This window comes from Magnolia sinica, chromosome 10 (genome assembly GCF_029962835.1).
Source record: "Magnolia sinica isolate HGM2019 chromosome 10, MsV1, whole genome shotgun sequence".
Lineage (NCBI taxonomy): Eukaryota > Viridiplantae > Streptophyta > Magnoliopsida > Magnoliales > Magnoliaceae > Magnolia > Magnolia sinica.
The window spans coordinates 52,865,519-52,885,853 of NC_080582.1; the positions used below are offsets into that span (position 1 = coordinate 52,865,519).

The following is a 20,335-nucleotide window of genomic DNA, read 5'->3' on the forward strand; positions in this document are numbered from 1 at the left end:
ACACACTTAACCATTCAGACATTTCTACAAACACTTAGACTACATTGTCCAACATACATGACGTATGTTGGTGATAACACATTTGGACAATTCCTTTCACCAAGGAGTTGACACACATACAACTAGCACAAGTACATGATAATTAATCATGGCAAACACATGTTCATATTTTATACGTATACGATACTTCCTACATATACATAGAATACACAAATCTCAAAATAACACATACATATCAGGAACGCAAAATAAACCTCACAGTTGGCATGTGAAATTTCATCCATAACAATAATAAACCATTACCCAACATTGAAAGCCTTGAAAACCATAACCTATACGAATATAATCCACACCTTAAACCAGAAAAAGCACACAGATCTGATTCAGACGATAAGTCTTCGTCAACGGCGACTAGAAAACCTAAGGCATGAATAGAAATAAGCTACATCAACACATAGACAAGTCTAAGCTCTAAAACAGACTGGGTTTGATTAACTTACCCAAGAATGAACTTAGAATCACCGAAATAATGATTCAAAGTGATGGTTTAGGTATGCAGAACAACAGGAAAGAATCTCAAGATGATTCACCAACTTCTCTCTCACTTTCCTCTCTCTTTCTTAGCTAGGGTTTAGGAAATTCGTATGGAAAAGAGAGTGAGGGTTTTAAGGTCTATATATGGGCCTAACATAGATGAAAATAGCCCCAGGGCAAAGGTATACTTAGGTTATAACCAAATTGGGACTATTCCGATCCAACAGAGCACTTCCGGTGGTCCTTTTCCTACGTGCGGTCGGACTTAAGCTCACTGACCATTGATCTAGGTCAGACTGAGTTTTTGTACTGATCGGATTTACAGATCAGCCGTGGCGGACCACTCTCAATTCAACGGTCATCGAAACTCGATTAGGTCTACCGACACTATGACATGCCAGGGCCATCTTCCCTGATCCGAGGGTGAAATTGGGTCAGAATCCAACGGTCAGAAAGCATAAAATCGGCACGCAAGCGACACGACTCAGATTTTAAAAATATATATTTAATTTCTCAGCTTTCTCACACTCTTTACTCCGGACTCAAGTAAATCGACCTAGGACATCATCTGGACTTGATTTTTGAGGTGATGGTCAAGCCCAATAAGATGACCAAAATTGCCTAAGATCGACGCTATTGGACTTTCGACGCGCGGTCTAGGTCTGATACAAAGATTCCAAGTACTCCCGAGAGCAACTGGATTTAGCGTTGAATCCTAGATTTCAGGGTAACATAGCGTTAACAATTCTATAGATTTTGAGTCCTGCAGATCAAATTTAAAGTGATTGGTGCAAGTTTCACAAGCAATCGAGTTTAACGTTAATTAACCCACATAACTTCTAAGGAAAAATAGAGGTAGTACTCGGGTCTTGGCATGAAATTTTTCGAGTCATTACAGTGACCCCTGTAGTCGAAGGCGAATTTGGGGAAAATGAAAGCAATGATTTTGAAGCAAATCTACAAGAAGAAATGACTGAGCTATTCCCTGGGGCAGAAGATTTCACCATGCTGACTTTCATTGTACAACTTTTTAAATTAAAGGTGAACCATGGATGGAGTGAAAAAAGCTTTACAGAGCTCCTTCAACTACTAAAGAAGGTGTTGCCTTCTGGTAATAAGGCCCCAACTAATACCTACCAAGCGAAGAAGATCATTACAAAGTTGGGTCTTGATTATGTGAAGATCCATGCTTGTCCAAATGACTGCTTCTTATACTGGAGAGAGCACGAGATGAAAACTAGTTGTCCAACTTGTAAAGCTTGTAGGTTCAAGACAGAAATGGATGAAACAGAAAACAATTTCAAGTACCTGCCAAGGTGTTAAGGTATTTTCCATTAACACCAAGGCTATAAAGAATGTTCAGTGTGCCATGGTTGGTGAAAGAAATGTCCTGGCACTCAGCCAGGAAATTGTAACATGAAAAGATGGAGCATCCAGCTGATTCTATTACATGGAGGAATCTCGATGACAAGTATACGGATTTTTCAGTTGAGCCTCACAATGTTCAATTGGGTTTGGCTACAGATAGGTTTAACCCATATAACACTTATAGCACTTCATATAGTTCATGGCCCATTATATGTGTGACGTACAACCTTTCACCAAAGCTTTGTATGAAACCTCAATTTACTATAATAACTTTGCTCATTGAGTGACTGCGACAACCGGGAAAGGATATTGACATTTACTTACAACCATTGATTGATGAACTTCAAGACTTATGGTGGAAAGGGGTCATGACGTTTAACGCATACCATGAAAGCAATTTCAATATGCGTGTAGCTCTGCTCTGGACAATCCATGACTTTTCAGCATATAGTAACGTTTCTGATTGTAGAACCAAAGGTAAATATGGTTGTCCTGTATGTGGTCCCAACACAGATTCCTTGCGACTCAAGTATGGAAAGAAACATGTTTGTATGGGCCAAGATGGTGGTTGTGAATGTTTGACTAGGCTAGAAAGGACATAAGTGCTGGCACTTACAATAAGAAAGTGGAGATACGGCGACAATTGATCCGTTTGGATGGGATTAAGGTCGAAAGACAAACTGCGAACCTTAATATGCAGTGGGGGAAGTCTGGGAAGAAGAATATAAGGGGTATTGATGGAGGCCGACAAGAGCTAACCGATGACGTTGAATCATTGTGGTTCTTTAAATGGCCTATATTATTTGATCTGGCGTATTGGAAAGATATTCCCATGTGCCACAACCTTGATGTTATGCATGTCGAGAAAAATATATGTGAAATCCTTGTCGCATTGATGTTGAACACACCTGGCAAAACCAAGGATGATGTTAATGTGCACAGGGACCTGAAACGGTTGGGAATTAAGAAGCGTCTATGACTGAAAAATAGCAATGGCAAGATGAGTCAGAAATAAGGTCCTTTTTGTCTAAGAAAAGAAGAGAAAAAGCTTTTCATCTAGACTTTGCATAATCTGCATGTTCCTATTGGTTTTAGTGTGAACTGGAAGATCATTGTAATGGAAGATTGCATAGATTTAAAGGGAATGAAGTCTCATTCTTATCATGTGTTGATGCAACATCTACTCCCGGTTCTTATCCAGCATGCATTCAAGGATAGGAAGGTCATCCGTCCTATAATTATAAGCTTTTGCACCTTCTTTAATGCCTTGTGCTCGTCAACCATAGACCTTCAAATGCTTATTACTCTTGAGAGGGGCATGGCTAGGATGTTATGTCAGTTTGAGATTATATGCCCTCCATCAATATTTGTCATGATGATGCATCTTACCATCCACTTAGCCTATGAGGCTCGCATATGTGGTCCTGTATACTATCGATGGATGTATCCATTCGAAAGGTACGCTATGAGCTTAGTAAGAATAAATAAGTGAAACGTCTAAAGATACACGTATATGTAATGTATCATTATTTTTGTCAGGTTCATGAAGACATTCAAGGCTTATGTCCGTAACAAGACGCAACTTGAGGGTTGTATTGCAGAACAATACATCCAAGAGGAGACAGTTATATACTGCAACCAATACAGAGGAAAACATAAAATAAGCCTCTTGGAAAAGCTGGAAAAATGTTTTGATGGAGTCATTCCAAAACCACAGAAGTTACAAGAAATAGTTGATGATGATTCTAATGATGATAATGTTGGTCCAGTAGGTTCGAGTCAAAGTGTCATTCTAATGGGTATCAAATATGAACAAGCTCGTACTTGGGTCATGAAGAGTCATCCAAGCTATGATGCGTGGGAAGGGTATGTACTTTTAGCTCATATGTATGTATGTTCTTTACTTTATGTAATTTCAATATAACATTGGTATCGAATAACCCACAAGAAGTACAAATATTTCTTGTAGCGATGCTATAGGAGGACCAACAAGGTGCCCAGTGAGGATAAATTCAAACCTTGGTTGAAGAGACAAACAGAGTTCAACAAATCTAACGAAGAAGAATTCAAAGATATAGTGAGAGGACCTCTAGCTTTTGCTATGCAATACAATAAGTATTGTATTAATGGTTTCCTTTTCATCACTAAGGAATACGAGGAGAATAAAATGAACCAGAATAGTGGGGTTATGACAGAGGGTATGACCACCTTCCGATCTAGTGCTAAGGATATAAATATAGTGGATAAAAATCAACCTTACTATGGAGTCCTTCATAGAATTATCCAATTGGAGTACCGTACAGGGTATAAGCCCATCCTATTTAAGTGTGATTGGGTGAAGGTGACACATCATGGTATTTCTATTAATGTCGAAGTGAATTATGAGATTAGTAAATTTATCTAGTCTTTATAGTTCAGACAAAGTGGGTGACGAGCCGTTCATTCTCGCGGAGCATGCCGTACAAGTTTTCTACTCCAAAGATCATAAAAATCCTAAATGACACGTGGTCTTGGAGGTTCCAAAAAAGATTTTTGTTGAAGAGGAGACATGCCTTCTATCAGAACGATTGAAGGCTATAACTGGTGCTGATACAGGACCTGATCTCACCACAATAGCAAATGCTGATGAGTTGATATTCAATGAACTTGAAGAAGTCAGTGTTGTAGTTGAGAAAACAAAGAAAAGAAAGTGATCAAGGAGAATCTATTGAATTGTTTGTATTTTTAATCTATATAACAAAATGATATATTGAAGGAAATATAATGAAGGTATGGATAATATAATGAATTGTTTGTGCTTTATCTATTATCTAAATTATTTCTTAACCATTAGTGTTTTTTTTTTCTATTAGTATATAAATAAGCACATGGATTCACAACCAGAGGCATTGGGTGCAAATGTGAGCAACACCAAAGGTAAAAAGATAGTTCTCATTAATTAGATATGTAGATTTCAATTTTCTTATATATTGGTGGTAATCAATGATATTTATATATAATTATTATTCTTTTTTATGTAGATGTGCCAACTTCTTCTTCATCTAGAAAGAGAGGCCCTACTAAGGGTGCTTCTTTACATGTGCAATCTGATAGGAAAAAAGTCCTTAAGACGAATGAATTCGGGCAACCGAATGAGGACAGTCCCAATCATAAAGACTTTGCATCACATATCGGTGTCCTAGCCCGTGCTCATATCCCGATCATATACGAGGACTTTCGCCAGGTGCCTTATGCACACATTCAAAAGGTCATAGAAACATTGTCACTATTTTATGAGTATGAGGGTCGAAGTTGGGATGCAGGTGTTTGGTACATAACACAACGCATCAATGAAACATGGAGAAATTATAAGAAAAGGTTAACTAAAAAATATATAAAAAACAACGATCCTATAGTTGTTAGAGATAGTCCTGCCCCCCCAGGTGTCCTTATGGAGGATTGGAGGATCTTTGTGGATCAACACAACACCGAGCAATTCAAGAAAGTAAGTGCAAGGAATAAAGTCAATCGGGCAAAGCTAAAAGGACCTGCGTGTCTTGGGAGGCGCAGCATGGCTGTTACTCGCCATCAGATGGTATGTATCTAAAGATAGGTATTATAGTTTAAAATTAAATTTAATTTTGATCTAATTAACTCTATTAATGATGTGTATTTGAACGATATGTTATGTGCTAAAGGCGATGGAGAGGAATCTTACCTCTGATGCCGAGATAGGTATAGGTGATGTCTACTTAAGAGCCCATACGAGCAAGGACAAAGTCATCCAGTATCCTGACCTTGTTGTAAGTGCACCAGTCCTACCACTAACTAGTACCATTATGAAATGTCATTATATAACTTTAAATTATTTTACATTCATTTGTATTAATTTTGTCACAGCAAAAACTAGATGAGCTTTATAGTAGCAATCCTACTTCTAAGATGACCGGCGTTAACGATGCCCTTACACAGGTACTAATAAGGTTTTAACATTACTTAAGTTTCATGGTAATTATGAATTTCCTAATAACTTGATTTGCAATGTTTTACAGTTGGTTGGTTTTGACAGTAGAGGGCGAATGCGTGGTTTGGGTTGCTCGATAAGCAAAACAGGACTGAAGAATTCAACCCCTACCCGTTCAAAGCTACATAATATGGCAAAATAAAAAGAAGGCCTAGTGTAGGAGATATTAGAGATAAAGAAATCATTAGTTGATATAAAGTCTTGGGTGGGTATGCATCAAGAGGCATAGTCTGGTCAAAACCTCCCATCACCACCAGTGGCTAAATCTACTCAGGGATCATTGGTATGCAATTATAATTTTGCTAATGCAATAAGCTTACAATTATATTATAAATGCTAACAATACCAATGCCATTTTATATGTGTACATGTAGCCGGATACAATATATATCGGTAAGAAATGCGAGTTGCTTGGTTGGGGCTTACATGGTGTTGTTGCTCGCGGTCAAGTACACAAAGTTAGTCTAAATGCAGTTGTCCATTGTGAGCCATTAGTAGAGGGAGATTTTGTTGTTATCCTGACTAAGATTATACACCCTGATGCTCCTTTGTGGAAAGAAGATGGATTCGCATCTACACTTGGAGAGGCCGGTCCGGGATCACTTGTGTAATGGGGGAAGCAATCAATGAGATTCCTATAATTTGAACAAATATAGTACTATATAATTGAACATATAGTAATTTGGCTTAAGTGGGTTTTGGTTGTGCATGTACATGATGCTTTTTTTTGGCCTAAGTAGGTACTCTATATGATGTTTGGCTTAAGTAGTTACTTTATATGATGTTTGGCTTGTTTTTTTTTTTTTAGTACTCTATAGTTCATCGATATTTATAGTCTGCGTGAATTTTGCACTATATATTTGAATATATTTATAGTCTTAGGCTCCATTTGGTCATCACATTGGTGTTTATGAATGTAAATTTATCTCAAACCAAATGGAGCTTAAGCCCTTTTTTAACTCCGCCAATGCAACTCCATGTATTGCCGGTCCCAAGCCCGGGTAAAAGAGGAGGGAGAAGGGCTTCAAGGTGAGTTTTATCATTTTTTTTTCATTTTTTGAAGCTGTTATAATTTTTAAGTTTATTTTTGCTTGCAGGCTGGCAGATTTGCTCGCATATGTTGGCGTATGGCCTTACAATTCTCAGAGGTACTCATGGAACTTAACAGGATCATTGGCCTATAAGTTCATTCATGTTGGATCTAATGATTTCACATTCAGTAGATTATGATCTCAATGGGATCACCAGGTGATGGGAGTAGAGGATTTTAATGGGCTGAGAAAATTCCTTAATTAGAGATTGGATATTTCTTGTGAGAGAATGTAATGGATGAAGAAACAAAGGATGCTCAATCAGAAAAATATCATTCTTTTGCTTAGACCAGCAAATGACATTTCTGTTATTGGATGATCGTAGCCATCGAGTCGGTGGATTGAAAATGGGCAATTACATCCAATGGTCCACATTTAACAGATGGCCAAGTGGATCGTTAGGACATAGGAGGGTGGATTTTATGGGCAGTGCAAATGATGAAATTGGAAATTGGATACTTCCTCTTGTGAGAGAATGTAATGAATGAAGAAACAAACAATTGTACAATCAAAACAATGCTCTTTTACACATTTTGCAGACCACAAATCATTCATATAGTGGGATGCACTATGGATGGGTCATGTTCAAAACCACCCACCGTTGGATGTTCCTACCATTCAACTGGTGGATATTTTCCAATTGAATGTGAACTGTTGTTATATGGTTTTATCAATTGACCTAGTTCAAGGCGTATTCCATATGCAAACTACTTTATTTTTGCGCATTCTTGATTTGTTATTATTCTAAAATGATTAAGTTTTGTTTTCTTGTAGGTTGTGCCTTATGAACGACCTGCATTGAGCAAAGGGTTTTTACTTCCAGAAGGTATATTTTTATTTCTTGGAATACATGTGATCAATTTTCAAAATAACACAATGATGGTTTATACTTAGGTCTATTCTCTGCAGCCGTAGCAATTCTGTCCTCTCATTTCCAGAATATACAACTTGTTAGAACTAATAGAGACTTTTGTTTTCTAGGTCCGATCGTACACACTAATTCTAAGTCATAGAAAGTTACATTTATGGATTTCATTGAAATAGTTATATTTCTCTCCCATTGTGGACACTATTTCTTTCTTTCTTTCTTGCGTGAACCGTGTTGCTGGTTGAAATGAGTCCCTATACAAAGATTTCAGGTTGGTACACCTGATGCATGGCTAAGATGTCCTACAATGATGGCAGGTTAGTAGGCATGGCTTGTAATGGTGCATGTTTAGAGCTGTTTGGGAATCAGATAGATCTGTTTAGAAAATCAATGGCCACTTATGGAATATTTTCATTGATGGAAATGAAGTTCTTGTTAGAAGTTGTATTTTCATTGATGTTAGCACTCTGTTTTTGAAAATTCTGTTTGGTCATTTTAATGGTTTTGAGAAATCGAAACCCATGTAAATAGAATAAATATGAAATCTAATTGCAAGGACAATGGAGAACTCCCTAATTAAAATTTCTTATTTCAGGCACTTGTTGTCCTCATGCATGATATGGGTCCAAACTAGGAACTGATAAGTGATGCTATCAACAGTACCTTGCAGTTCAAGGTGAAGTTGTATTTGGATATTTTTCTTTGGTTATACTAGGAGCACAATAACTTAGAGTGATCTAAGGGAGTTGGAGCATTTTCTGAGTATGGAACACAGTAATTTCATATTATTTATGAATTACTGGAATATGAATGACAGCTTATTAAATGTGTTGACACACTTGGCCATAATGAAAATGATACTATTTAATAGTTAGAAAATGAGTTTCCAATGGTGGAAATCTAAGGAGAAAATTGTATGTTGAATATTTGCCGCTAGAAGTGTAGTATGAAGACATTATTACAGTATTTTTAATGCCTGTTTAAAGTCACAAGCCTCACATTTATTTTAATGTCGGTAACTTGCAGTATGAAGGTCTCAAACACTGAGTGTTTGAGTGTTCCTTGGTTGACCTTCAGGCTGATGAGGATCAGTCCTACAGGATTTTACAACTGACAAATTAAGATCGCTGGTCCGTAAGTGGCAAACCTTGATCGAGGCGCATGTACATGTGAAGACGACAGACAACTACACCCTGAGAATGTTTTGCATTGGATTCACCAAGAGGCGCCCTAACCAGGTTAAGCGAACCTGTTATGCCCAGTCAACCCAAATCAGACAGATTTGCAGAAAAATGAGGGAAATCATGGTTAACCAAGCAATGTCCTGTGATATCAAGGAGTTGGTGCAGAAGTTCATCCCTGAGGTGATTGGAAAGGAGATCGAGAAAGGGACATCCAGCATCTATCCTTTGTAGAATGTCTTCATTCAGAAAGTCAGGATCCTTAAGGCCCCAAAATTTGATCTTGGCAAGCTGATGGAGGTTCATGGTGACTACTCGGAAGATGTCAGAGTGAAGTTGGAGAGGCCAGCAGATGAACCAATTGCAGAGGCGGAAGCTAAAGTTGTTGGCGCTTAAGGTTTAGTGTTTTCATTTTCCCTTTCTATCTTCAATTTTCATGGAATGTTTGAGGATTTTGTTTTAGTGGATGGAGAATTTTGAGAGATGACAATAACAAATATACGTGTAACTGTGGTGCAGATATGGTTTCTGCAGGCTGTGGTGCAGATATACATGTAACTGTTAAAATTGAAAGTGCAGACTCCACACCACATCTGCATTCTATCATTTCTGCATCTGATGGGGTAATCAACTTAATTATTCCATTGCCAATCTTAAAAAATGCCGTTAAGTTTAACTTGTTGATTACCAAACCCATTATATGGAGGCATGTAAGCTCTAGTTCTGCCTATGCCTACATTTAAAACCTTTAGAAGGAGCATATATGAGCTTGGAAAGCCACATAATTCCTATAAATCCTAAAGTATATGCCTTAAGTTTCTCACTATATTCTCGAAATGAATTCCTTTTAACATGCTTTGCACTTGCATTGGAAGAAGGATGTGTATGACCATAAATATCAATTAGGTGGTATTCTGTAGTTGCATATTTTGAGGAAAATGCTCAACCAGGTTCTTTAGAGATAGTTCAGGGAAGACCACTTTTTGTGGACCAATAGGCTTTATTGAACTTTATGTATGGACTTTTGGAGTAGACTATGATGATATTTTGACTGAACTGAGTCAATTTTCTTGTTTCCTTTTGTAGATTTGACTTTCTATTGGTGTGATGCCTTTAAAGCCTCTTTGGTGCAATGCCATAAGAGTTTTGTGGCATGATTCCACATATTTATCTTTTTATTTGTTGTTTTGTCATTACTGTTGGCTATTGCTTCATGGTAGATTTGTAGTCAATGTCTAGTATGCAGCCTGAAATTCGGGGGAAAAAACTTTGAAAAGATTCCTTTGTGTGTAACTGTTAAAAAAGATTCCTTTGCATATGAGATAAAAACCAAACCAATGTTTTAATAATAAAGAAAATTCTCTTGACACTTAGACAACCTGTCTTAGATTATTTTTTCACATGACAAACAACACCCTCTAACAGAAATCTGAAATTTTCTCAATAAAAGAAGAGTAATAATAGCACATGCTAGCGCTTCAAAACTACCAAAACTGTCTCAGTCATGGTTTTCCACAGTTACCCTGAGGTTAGGAGGGGAAAGAAAATAGACGAGGAAAACCAAATGAGAAAATATGCAAAAACCCAACTCAATCTCATGTCATTACTCCCATGCTCATGCCTTTCAGTTATCAGCCGCCTCTCCATTCTCATTTTTCTCAGCCTTGCAACCCAAAAGAAATTGGCAACTGCAACTCAGCAACATATCAGTTGTTTGGATGTGCCAATGTATGAGAAAAAGAAAATACAAAAGAAGTTTTGAGTACTTCTTGACAACTTCTTGAAATGGTTCACAATAGAAAGCTGAGGTGCATACAACTGATTAGTTTAGAGGATATTCCACAATGGGATGTGAGAGTTCTCAAAACTACAACTAAGAGAACTGAAATTCACCATAATCCATGGGCTGCAATCTGTGTTATGATACATTCATGTCTCTGATGCCCCACTGAGCTTGTACATGTTGGTGTTCATAGACAGAATAAAAGATCATAGACTTGTGAAGGAAATGTTAAGCCCTTTTCATCAGAGGCCTGAAAATTAGTTCATCCCATTTTAGTTAACAGTAATTATGCATTACAGGTCCTGAACTCTAATACATAATCACTGCTAATAAAAGAGAAATAAACTCATTTTTAGGTGTCTACCAAATAGGGCCTACATAACAATTAACAGGAAACGTATCTGAGCTTAGAGTAGGCAATTTTATGGTAATGATATCTTTATTTGCAAATAGGCGCTTTTGTTAATAATGGTTATGAAACTTGACTAGAAGTCAATATAGGTTTTCTTGTGCTACCATTCATGAATATCTGGTTTGAACCTAGAGCTAACAACTTTAGTTAAATTGGGTTTCTATCTTGAAATATTCTTGTTTGTGTCTTGATGATTTCCTGCTAGCTATTTTCTAGATATATTTGGATCAATCTTGACATGTGAAATATTTACTTATTTTTTGAAGTTGTGGACTGGGGGAGCTTAAAAAACTGAAAAAGTTGGGAATTGGGAGCTTAAAAAACTTAAAAGTCAGGACTTGGGAGCTTATGAAAATGATCAAAAATAAAATAACATTTGATCCCTTCAGTTGAGATCAGGGCTGAAGTTGGGAATTTAAGAGGGTCTAATGTCTTATTGTTTTCATGATTCATCTACCACCACTATACTAATTTCGATGTGCTCTTTAGTGTTTCTTCATGAACTGGAAGTGGGTATTTGGAATTATAGTTTTCTTTTTTTCCCTCAGAGATTTGAATTTTAAATGTGTTGCTCTTTCCATGTGAATCTAATTTTCTTCTAACATCTTTCTTATTGTAGATTGGGTGTTAAGAAGCCTCAAATCATGGAAAATTTTGTCATGATCTTGTCGAATGCAGGTCTTGGGATGGCCATGTTCAGTCTCGGTAAGATCATTGATATGCTCATCATATTCAGTCTCGGTAAGATCATTGATATGCTCATCATGTTCAGTCTCGGTAAGATCATTGATATGCTCATTCGATGCGAGGGGTGTCATCAAGAAATATGACAGTCCCGAACAAAGTAAGTTTGCTTATTCCATGTACTTGCTATGAATTTCTTATATATATATATATATATATATATATATATATATATATATGCATTTTCATCACCGTGCCTTCTTTTCTTGCAGTTCTTGAAGAATTCTTTCATTTAAGACTTGAGTTCTATGTAAAGAGAAAGGTGAGCTTTGATCTAGGCCCCCCATTTTTTCACATGCCAAGCGGCAGCACAAAAATTGAAACCCGATTGGCGTGTTTGGACGTACATGCCAATCGGCAACACAAAAATTGAAACCCGAAATGGGTGGATTGTTAGTTACCATTTTTTTTCCTATCTTGAAGATTTTATTCATCTCAATGCATGTTATGTTTTTCTCTCTGTAGGACATGTTTACGAGGGGGCAAAACCCAAAGGCGGGGGAGCTTCGAAGAAGGCTCCTGGTAGGAAGGTGTGCTTGCAAATCCTAAAACTTCTTATTTACCAAGTATCCCCCTATTTTTGTGAACTTCTCATTGCCTATTTGGTTTAGGTCTTTCAAAAGAAAATGCCAACTGCTGTTGATAGTGAAGAGGAAGATGATGAGATGCTTGAGCTGAAAGAACGACTGACAGTGTATAACATTTATTCTCCTTCCGATCAAATAGATATATGATCATCCATGTGCAGTAAGCTTTCGGATCAAAACGAAGCTGAGAATAGGGTGTTAGTTGATGGCAAATTGATAACCAGTAGATGCACATCCATGGAGTTTTCGCTTGCGATTGTTGAGAAGCTATTTGGCTGCCAGAAGGCATTGGATCTTGATGTTAATGAGAACTTTAAATAGACATATAACTATTATGTTGGCATTGTACTTTTTGAATGGAAATGAATGATTGTGTTTGATTGAATGAATGAATGATTTAGCCCTGAAGTATTTATTTATATTAGCTTATATGAGTTATCAGGGTGTACTACAATGGTAAGAGCTGCAATTACTATTAATTTTTTTTTATTAACAATAGGCATTAGCTACGACTATTAACCATAGCCCTTTGTTAAAAAATCGTAGCTCTTGCTAATTTCAGCATTTTGCTACGGTTCTCATTCTACTTTTAGCTACAGATATAATCTGTAGCTGTATATAATTTTAGGCTACGGACAATATTGCTACGGATTTAATCTATACCTATAGTTTAATGGCTACGGCTATTAACCGTAGCCTTTTATTTGAAAACCGTAGATGTTGCTAATTTAAGCCTATTGCTATGGTTCTTGCTCAACTTTTAGCTACAGATATAATCCGTAGCTGTAAATACATTAGCGCTACAAAAGCAAAGGCTACGGATATAATCCGTATCCATTGTTTATATAGCTACGGATTTAATCAGTAGCCATAGCTTTTAGACCTATGGCTACGACACCAATGGCTACGGTCGTGCTATGGACTTTAACCGTAGCCATAGACCTTTAGCTACTGTTTTTATCCGTAGCCTTTGCCCAGTTTTCTGGTAGTGCTTGTGGAAGATGAATTTATGTCGAAGTTAAAAATGTTTCATGATGGGAAACATGTGATGATGGATATAATGTACCCATGTGATGGTTGTGATGGAACACACGTTTTATATGAATACCACATCTTAAGGAACCACCCTTCCATGATTGATGGAAAGATAATGATTATGGTTATGAACATGTCTATGGATATTGTTATGTAAAACCTATATGGTTTGGATTGTTTACCAATTATGGAAAATCCATGTGCATTAGATTGATGTGAAGTATGAATGATCCAAGTAGTTAAATTATCATTGGTTATGGATCCATGTGTGGTTAGATTCATATGTAGTATCATGGCTAAGGTATGATCATTCCTTTATGAATGGTGTCATGTGAAGTGTTATCTTAGGGATGGTAGACCATGAGAGTTAGGAATGTGGTGGGTGTGGTGGTAACTTGGAGAGTGCATGCATTATTAAACAGGTTGGATATTTAATCGGATTACTTAAAGGATTGGATTAATCTCATGTATTCACTGGGATGCAGGAGTTGGATCAACCCATTTAGGTGTTACAATAGAGAAAGTGAGAGGCTACTCCCATTTCTCTAGTTGTACACTATTTAATGAAAGTGGCAGGTTACTCCCATTTCTTTAGTTGCACACTATTTAATGAAAGTGACAGGCTATTCCCATTTCGTTAGTTGGGTTCTTAAAGCATTTAAGAGTGACAGGCTACTCTCGTCTCACATGTATCTCGGTAAACTCTTATGAGTAGTGGCTAATGAGAGTGTTGGAAGGTCCCATCTCATTTAGTCATGGTGCCTTCATTAGATCACGTATATCATGCGTTGTGTTATGTCCCAAACTCGGGAACCAGACTCATAAAATTTTCAGTTGCCAAATCTGATGTGACAGCCTCCATAGTACTCCATTCTCAGCTCCCAACTCCCATGTGCCAGGTTCCGATCCTGGGATCCTACAAGGAGGATTTTCTGGGTGAATTTTTTTTTAAAAAAATTAAAGGAGCATAACCACAAGTGTACTCAAGTCACAAAACATCATCACCATATATCCACTAATATAATCTTTGGGTATAGTGCTGAAAGGAAAATGCATGATATAAAAAAACTCCAAAAGATCGGGCACATGATCCTGCCTCAATGCTGCTACGATCTAACATAACCTACATGTAACGAATGTGCATAAGCTTACTACGAAGCTTAGAGAGTTTGTGCGTGTGTGCACAATGCATGTGTCAAGCATACAAATATCAGAGTAAGGAAAAAGATAGAGGCCAAACTGGGAAGTCCATAAATACCATCAGCCCTATCCAGGCTATGCGATGTAAAGGCATACTGGGTCAAATGTCATATGCTAAGGATGCAACACATTATGCAAATCCTGACAAGTCCATAAATACCATCAGCCTTATCCAGGCTATGCGATGCAAAGACATAGTAAGTCAAATGTCATATGTTGAGGATGCAATGCAATATATAAATCTTGACAAGTCCATAAATACCATCAGCCTTATCCAGGCTATGCAATGCAAAGACATAGTAAGCCAGATGTCATATGCTGAAGATGCAATGCAATATACAAATCCTGACAAGTCCATAAATAACATTAGCCATATCCAGCTTATGTGTCGTAAAAGGAATGACAAAGTTGGTGTGTGTAGTCGGGAAGATAGTACGTGGTATCGCAAGCTATGGGATTCATCACAAGGGACTTTTATCCAAACCAGTCCCATACCTGATTTGGATAGTTAGACTCAATGTGGTAAACTCCTAATCTTAGGTTAGTGACGTACCTAACCAAAATAATAGCCATTGCGAAGGTGTAGATAAGGATTTAGTTGCCCACCACCAGCCTGAGTGGATAGTGAATGAATGAATGAATGAGTCAAATACTGAACATGCAACTCCTACTCAGTAAGTCCACATTTCAGTACAGTTATCATTACTGAAATCATCATCGGGGTCTAGTACACTCTACACTAGCTGCCGCTCCATCGTGCATACGCCCAGGTGAGTGAAAGAGACCTTACTATCCATCTTACCAATGGTATGCCAATGCCCACCCTCGGGCGAATAAGGTCACACTCCTTACCGTCGATAGTGGAAGAGACCTCACTATTGTCAATAGCGGACCCATTTATGAGCTGGTCAAACTTAACCTAGCTTACAGCCCCTTATCCTTGGGCAGATAAGGTCACACCCCTTTCTAACCAACCACGACATAGTTATTTGGCACTCAGGAGCTTATGTTATCCACTCAGTCTTGACGTTGAAGCATCCTGTTGGCTGATATGGTTTATGGACTTTCACCCAAGGACATCCTTAGTTGCCCTAATGCTAGAACAAATATTTTTGGTGTCCAGTCCAGCCATCCATAATATGCCTGTGGAGGCCACAACCTTGATGTCACTAGGGTATAATGCAAATGCATCATACAATGCGTGAATGCATAAGTCCATCATTTGAGTCATGCAACCATGTCATGCAAGCCATACATACATGCAGGATGACCCCATCTCTTATGGGTTTCCTAAAAGTGTCCCAAGCTTGTAAAGTCATCAATGCGGCCTTGCCACGTATAGGCAAGCCAAAAATCATGAATTAGCCATCATCCAAGTCATGCACACATGATACGAATGGGATATGATAACATACAATCATAACCACTATGCATGAGGTGTGTAATACCATATCAAGCATAAATCAAGGCTAAATCAACATAAAGCAATGTTAACTCAAAAGTAAAACCAATGTTACATCTAACATAAAATAATGTCGCATCAATATAAAGAAAGCACGATGTCACCATAAAGGAAGTGTTATAGCAATCATGCGCGTAAACATTGCATAAATCACTAAGGTAATACGACATAAATTATCAAGTATTGTACCAACACACATGTAAAATATCATCCACATGGAAATTCATCTTTCATAACGAGTAAAACCTACTTAGAAACCAAGTTTATCGAGGCCCATAGGGCTATACTTAAGTGGTCTTTCAAGCTAATGGGCCCACTCAGCAAGCTCGCACCTAAGTGGCTAAAACATATAACTTATCGGCATCCAAATGGGATAACAAATTATAGGGTCCACAAAAAATCATAGTAGGACCAAAATGGTTATCAAAGTGGGCCCTACAACTATCCCTAAGCAAGGCCCAAGATGGCATCTCATAACCAACCAAACACAGGCCTACAATGGGCTCAATACATGCAACGTGTGGAACCTAAACGGTAGTTCAATGGTGGAAACATGACATAAACCACAGGATTGGCCCATGGAACGACCAATACATATAAATACAGGCAGGCCTAATGGGTAGCCACAACATAAACAACAAAGCAACCCATGGTGTGGGCATCATTTATTCATTAAAGAGGACCCGCAATTAAGTTTGATTACAAATAAAATCACTATGGGCTCTACAAATCTAACATGGATATGACTAGGTGGGATTCACTCAAATCTACCCCTAATGGGCCTTGTATGCTCCTACATAGGTGGGCCTATAATTGAAAGGCCCACTCATAGTGAGTCATGTGGGCACATAAAGAGTCCAAGATGGGTGCCAGTCGTATCCTCTAATTACAATCCAAGCATGCTCATAACAGCATAGAAAGACGCAACATGTGGGGTTCATCGATAATCATGGTGGGTCCCCTAAGTATCTTACCCTAAAGGCATATGCTACGATCAATCATCACCCCCACAACATGCATATAAATGATGAGTATTGTCACGCCCCAAACTCAGAAACCAAGCTCACAAAATTCCTGATCACTGAATCCGGCGCTGACAGCCTCCATAGTATCCCATTCTCGGCTCCTGACACCCATATGCCAGATTCCGATCTTGCGATCCTATAAGGAGGATTTTCAATGTGAATTTTTTTAATGGTTAATCTGTTTAGGCAATTACATATTTTGTATATGGTATTAACACATATCGAAGAGACGAACCTTTTCGACATGTCACACATAATATGGTGCACCAGCTCAACAGTAACAAAGGAAACAATAGTAAACTCCAACAGCTCTTATATGCATCCTGAAAAAGTGTAAGTCATACGTATGAGTAAACCACAGCTCGTGAGTCTACTGCGTTCCAGGAGTAAAACATGCCTTATCAGGGCACTCCCATAAAGACATCCAAAACAACCATAGGCATGTTATCAACTGAGCATGTTATCATATGTGAGTAGGTTATCAATTAAGCATGTCGTATAACTATACAGTTTATCATGAACATGACATCAATAATAGACATGTCACTCAACAAGCGACCATGAATCATTAAAATAGCTAATCATCATGAACAAGATAATCAAATTTCATTTTCTATTATATGGCATATGATGAAAGGAAAATGACAGAGCTAGAGTGTGTAGTCATAGTAAGTCAAATGTCATATGCTGAGGATGTAATGCAATATGCAATTCAAAAGAACTAACAAGCTGGAGTGTGTAGTTGGGATGATAGTACATGGTATCATAAGTTGTGGGGTTTATCATAAGGGACTTCTATCCAAACCAATCCCATACCTAAATTTGGATAGTTAGACTCAATGTGGTAAACTCCTGATCTCAGGTTGGTCGTGCACCCCAATTGAAATCTTGGCCATTACGAAGGTACACATAATAACTTGGTTACACGCCACCAGCTCGAGTGGATAGTGGATGAATGAATGAATGAGTCAAATGCTGAGTACACAAACCCTGCACATAGTATGCCAATCACTGGTAGCTCGCCCAGGCCCTTACGTCCTGCCCACATTAGCGTTCGCCCACATGTGCCCGCCCACGTGTACAACAGTGACGGGGTGTCATAATACTAGTACTGAACATCTCTGGGATCATCACCGGGGACTAGTACAATGTTGTCAGTCATACCAAGGCTATGCGATGCAAGGCATGAATGCTATCTACTGTACCAAGGCAATGCGATGTAAGGCATGAATGCTATCTTCATACCAAAGCTATCCAATGTAAGGCATGAATGCTATCGGTTACACCAAGGCCATATGATATGATGCAAGGCCTACATAGCCAATGTTATATGTAAGATGCAGCTCAAACATACCAATCCACATATCAATCCATCTCATCTCTGGAGCATCATATATCAGTAAAGTTCTCTCTGGATAATCATCGGTGTCTAATACACTATACACCACATTATTGCCCTATACTAGACGTACAACCGTGCAAGTAGAAAAGACCTCACTATCCACCTGGCCAATAGTCAGCCAATATCTACTCAGCACATCGATAGTAGACCCATTTACGAGCTGGTCCTACTCAGTCTAGCAAATGCCCCCTCTCCTTGGGCGGGTGAGGGCACACCCCCTTCCAATTGACCACGATACAGTGGGAGATGTGGCCTCCTGGTATTCGGCCCTCATGCGCTCACACATCCACTCGGCCTAAGCATTGGAGCATCCTCCATAGTACTATAAGGGTTTGGGGACTTTTACCCTGGGACATCTTTCGTGCCCCCATGCTTAACAAGAATTTTCGGTGTCCAATCCTATCATCCATGCTATATCTGCGGAGGCTATAGCCCTGATGTCGTTAGGGCATATAGTAATCATAATTACATAATGCAAGATGCATGAGTCACTCAATCCAATCATGCATCAATCCTATGCATACCATGCGCTCATGTGGGATAACTCCCCCTATTAAGGAGTCCCATAAACAACCTGCCCAATAGCATATGCAATGGTCAACCACATATCATATCAAACTTGTAGATGATACGTATGGGCATGAATCATGGTGATGAAGTACTCTCCTCATATCAAGGATGGGCCTAGATGGCCTACTCATATTAAGAATGTGCCTAATAATTATGGGGGCCTAATTATTTGGGTTAGCCCACTAAGAGGAGATGAGAATAGGCCTAACAACGGGCCTTAGGGAGGGTTACAATGCGGACATTTAATCACCATTGCCCTTACAATGTGGACATTTAACCATCATTGTTCCCAAGGCATGACCCATTTTAATACCAACTAGGAAGACGAATGGGTATCATAAACATCTTTCCATACATCATGGTGGAATCACACATCACAATTGGGCCTCATATACATCACCTTGGGCCTCACATACATCACATTAGGCCTCGCTCATGGGCCTCATATATATCACTTTGGGCCTCACTCATGGGCTTTATATATATCACTTTGGACCTCACACAAGGGCCTCATATACACCACTTTAAATATCAAGCATGGTGGTCAACTAGCATGTTTTGTCATCAGGCATATATATATATATATATATATAATCATCATCATTACCATGAGGATCATTTTCACTTCATGATTAACAGAAACAATGTCATAAGTGTTATAAATAATTACTCATCCATAATCAATGCATATGCTATAATTCACCATCCATTAAATCATATCTATCATTTCAACCAACAACTCACAATCATCATTATCATGTTACCATACATGTATCATCATCTCATCCATCATTAGGTCCGTCCTACCTAGTGTGACTTTCACACTGGACTTGAACTACATGTAAGACATAGGGTCATATAGGTTAGGTGTGAGTCCCACTTGGTGAACCAATAGGCCAACCCAAGGGCATAAATGTCCAACCACAATGCTTTTAACAGTTTGGATCTAATTCCACAACTAATTGGGCTCCACAAATTCCACCAACTAGAAACAATGCACAATCTCAAATACAAAGGATAACATGCTAACATCTTTCATGTCAAATATCATATTGGGCCTACTAGCCACA

General features: G+C 38.3%; 1 protein-coding gene and 1 pseudogene across 1 annotated transcript; both read left to right on the forward strand.

Moving 5' to 3' along the window:
* Positions 1–4,761: 4,761 nt before the first annotated feature.
* On the forward strand, positions 4,762–6,177 carry LOC131257467 (uncharacterized). Its single transcript, XM_058258303.1, has 5 exons — positions 4,762–4,818; positions 4,923–5,476; positions 5,580–5,684; positions 5,782–5,853; positions 5,934–6,177. Exons 1-5 carry the CDS (start codon positions 4,770–4,772, stop codon positions 6,045–6,047), a joined length of 894 nt encoding a protein of 297 aa, XP_058114286.1. The 5' UTR covers positions 4,762–4,769; the 3' UTR covers positions 6,048–6,177.
* Positions 6,178–6,331: 154 nt separating this feature from the next.
* LOC131217515 (small ribosomal subunit protein eS1-like) lies at positions 6,332–9,529 on the forward strand (annotated as a pseudogene).
* Positions 9,530–20,335: the final 10,806 nt, after the last annotated feature.

What these genes read in the sequence shown, in the direction of transcription:
- LOC131257467 (XM_058258303.1), top strand. Translation starts at nt 4,770, where the DNA reads ATGGATTCACAACCAGAGGCATTGGGTGCAAATGTGAGCAACACCAAA. An exon ending in AAATGTGAGCAACACCAAAG is followed by an intron (nt 4,819 to 4,922) that starts GTAAAAAGATAG and finishes TTTTTTATGTAG; the next exon opens with ATGTGCCAACTTCTTCTTCA. An exon ending in TCCAGTATCCTGACCTTGTT is followed by an intron (nt 5,685 to 5,781) that starts GTAAGTGCACCA and finishes ATTTTGTCACAG; the next exon opens with CAAAAACTAGATGAGCTTTA.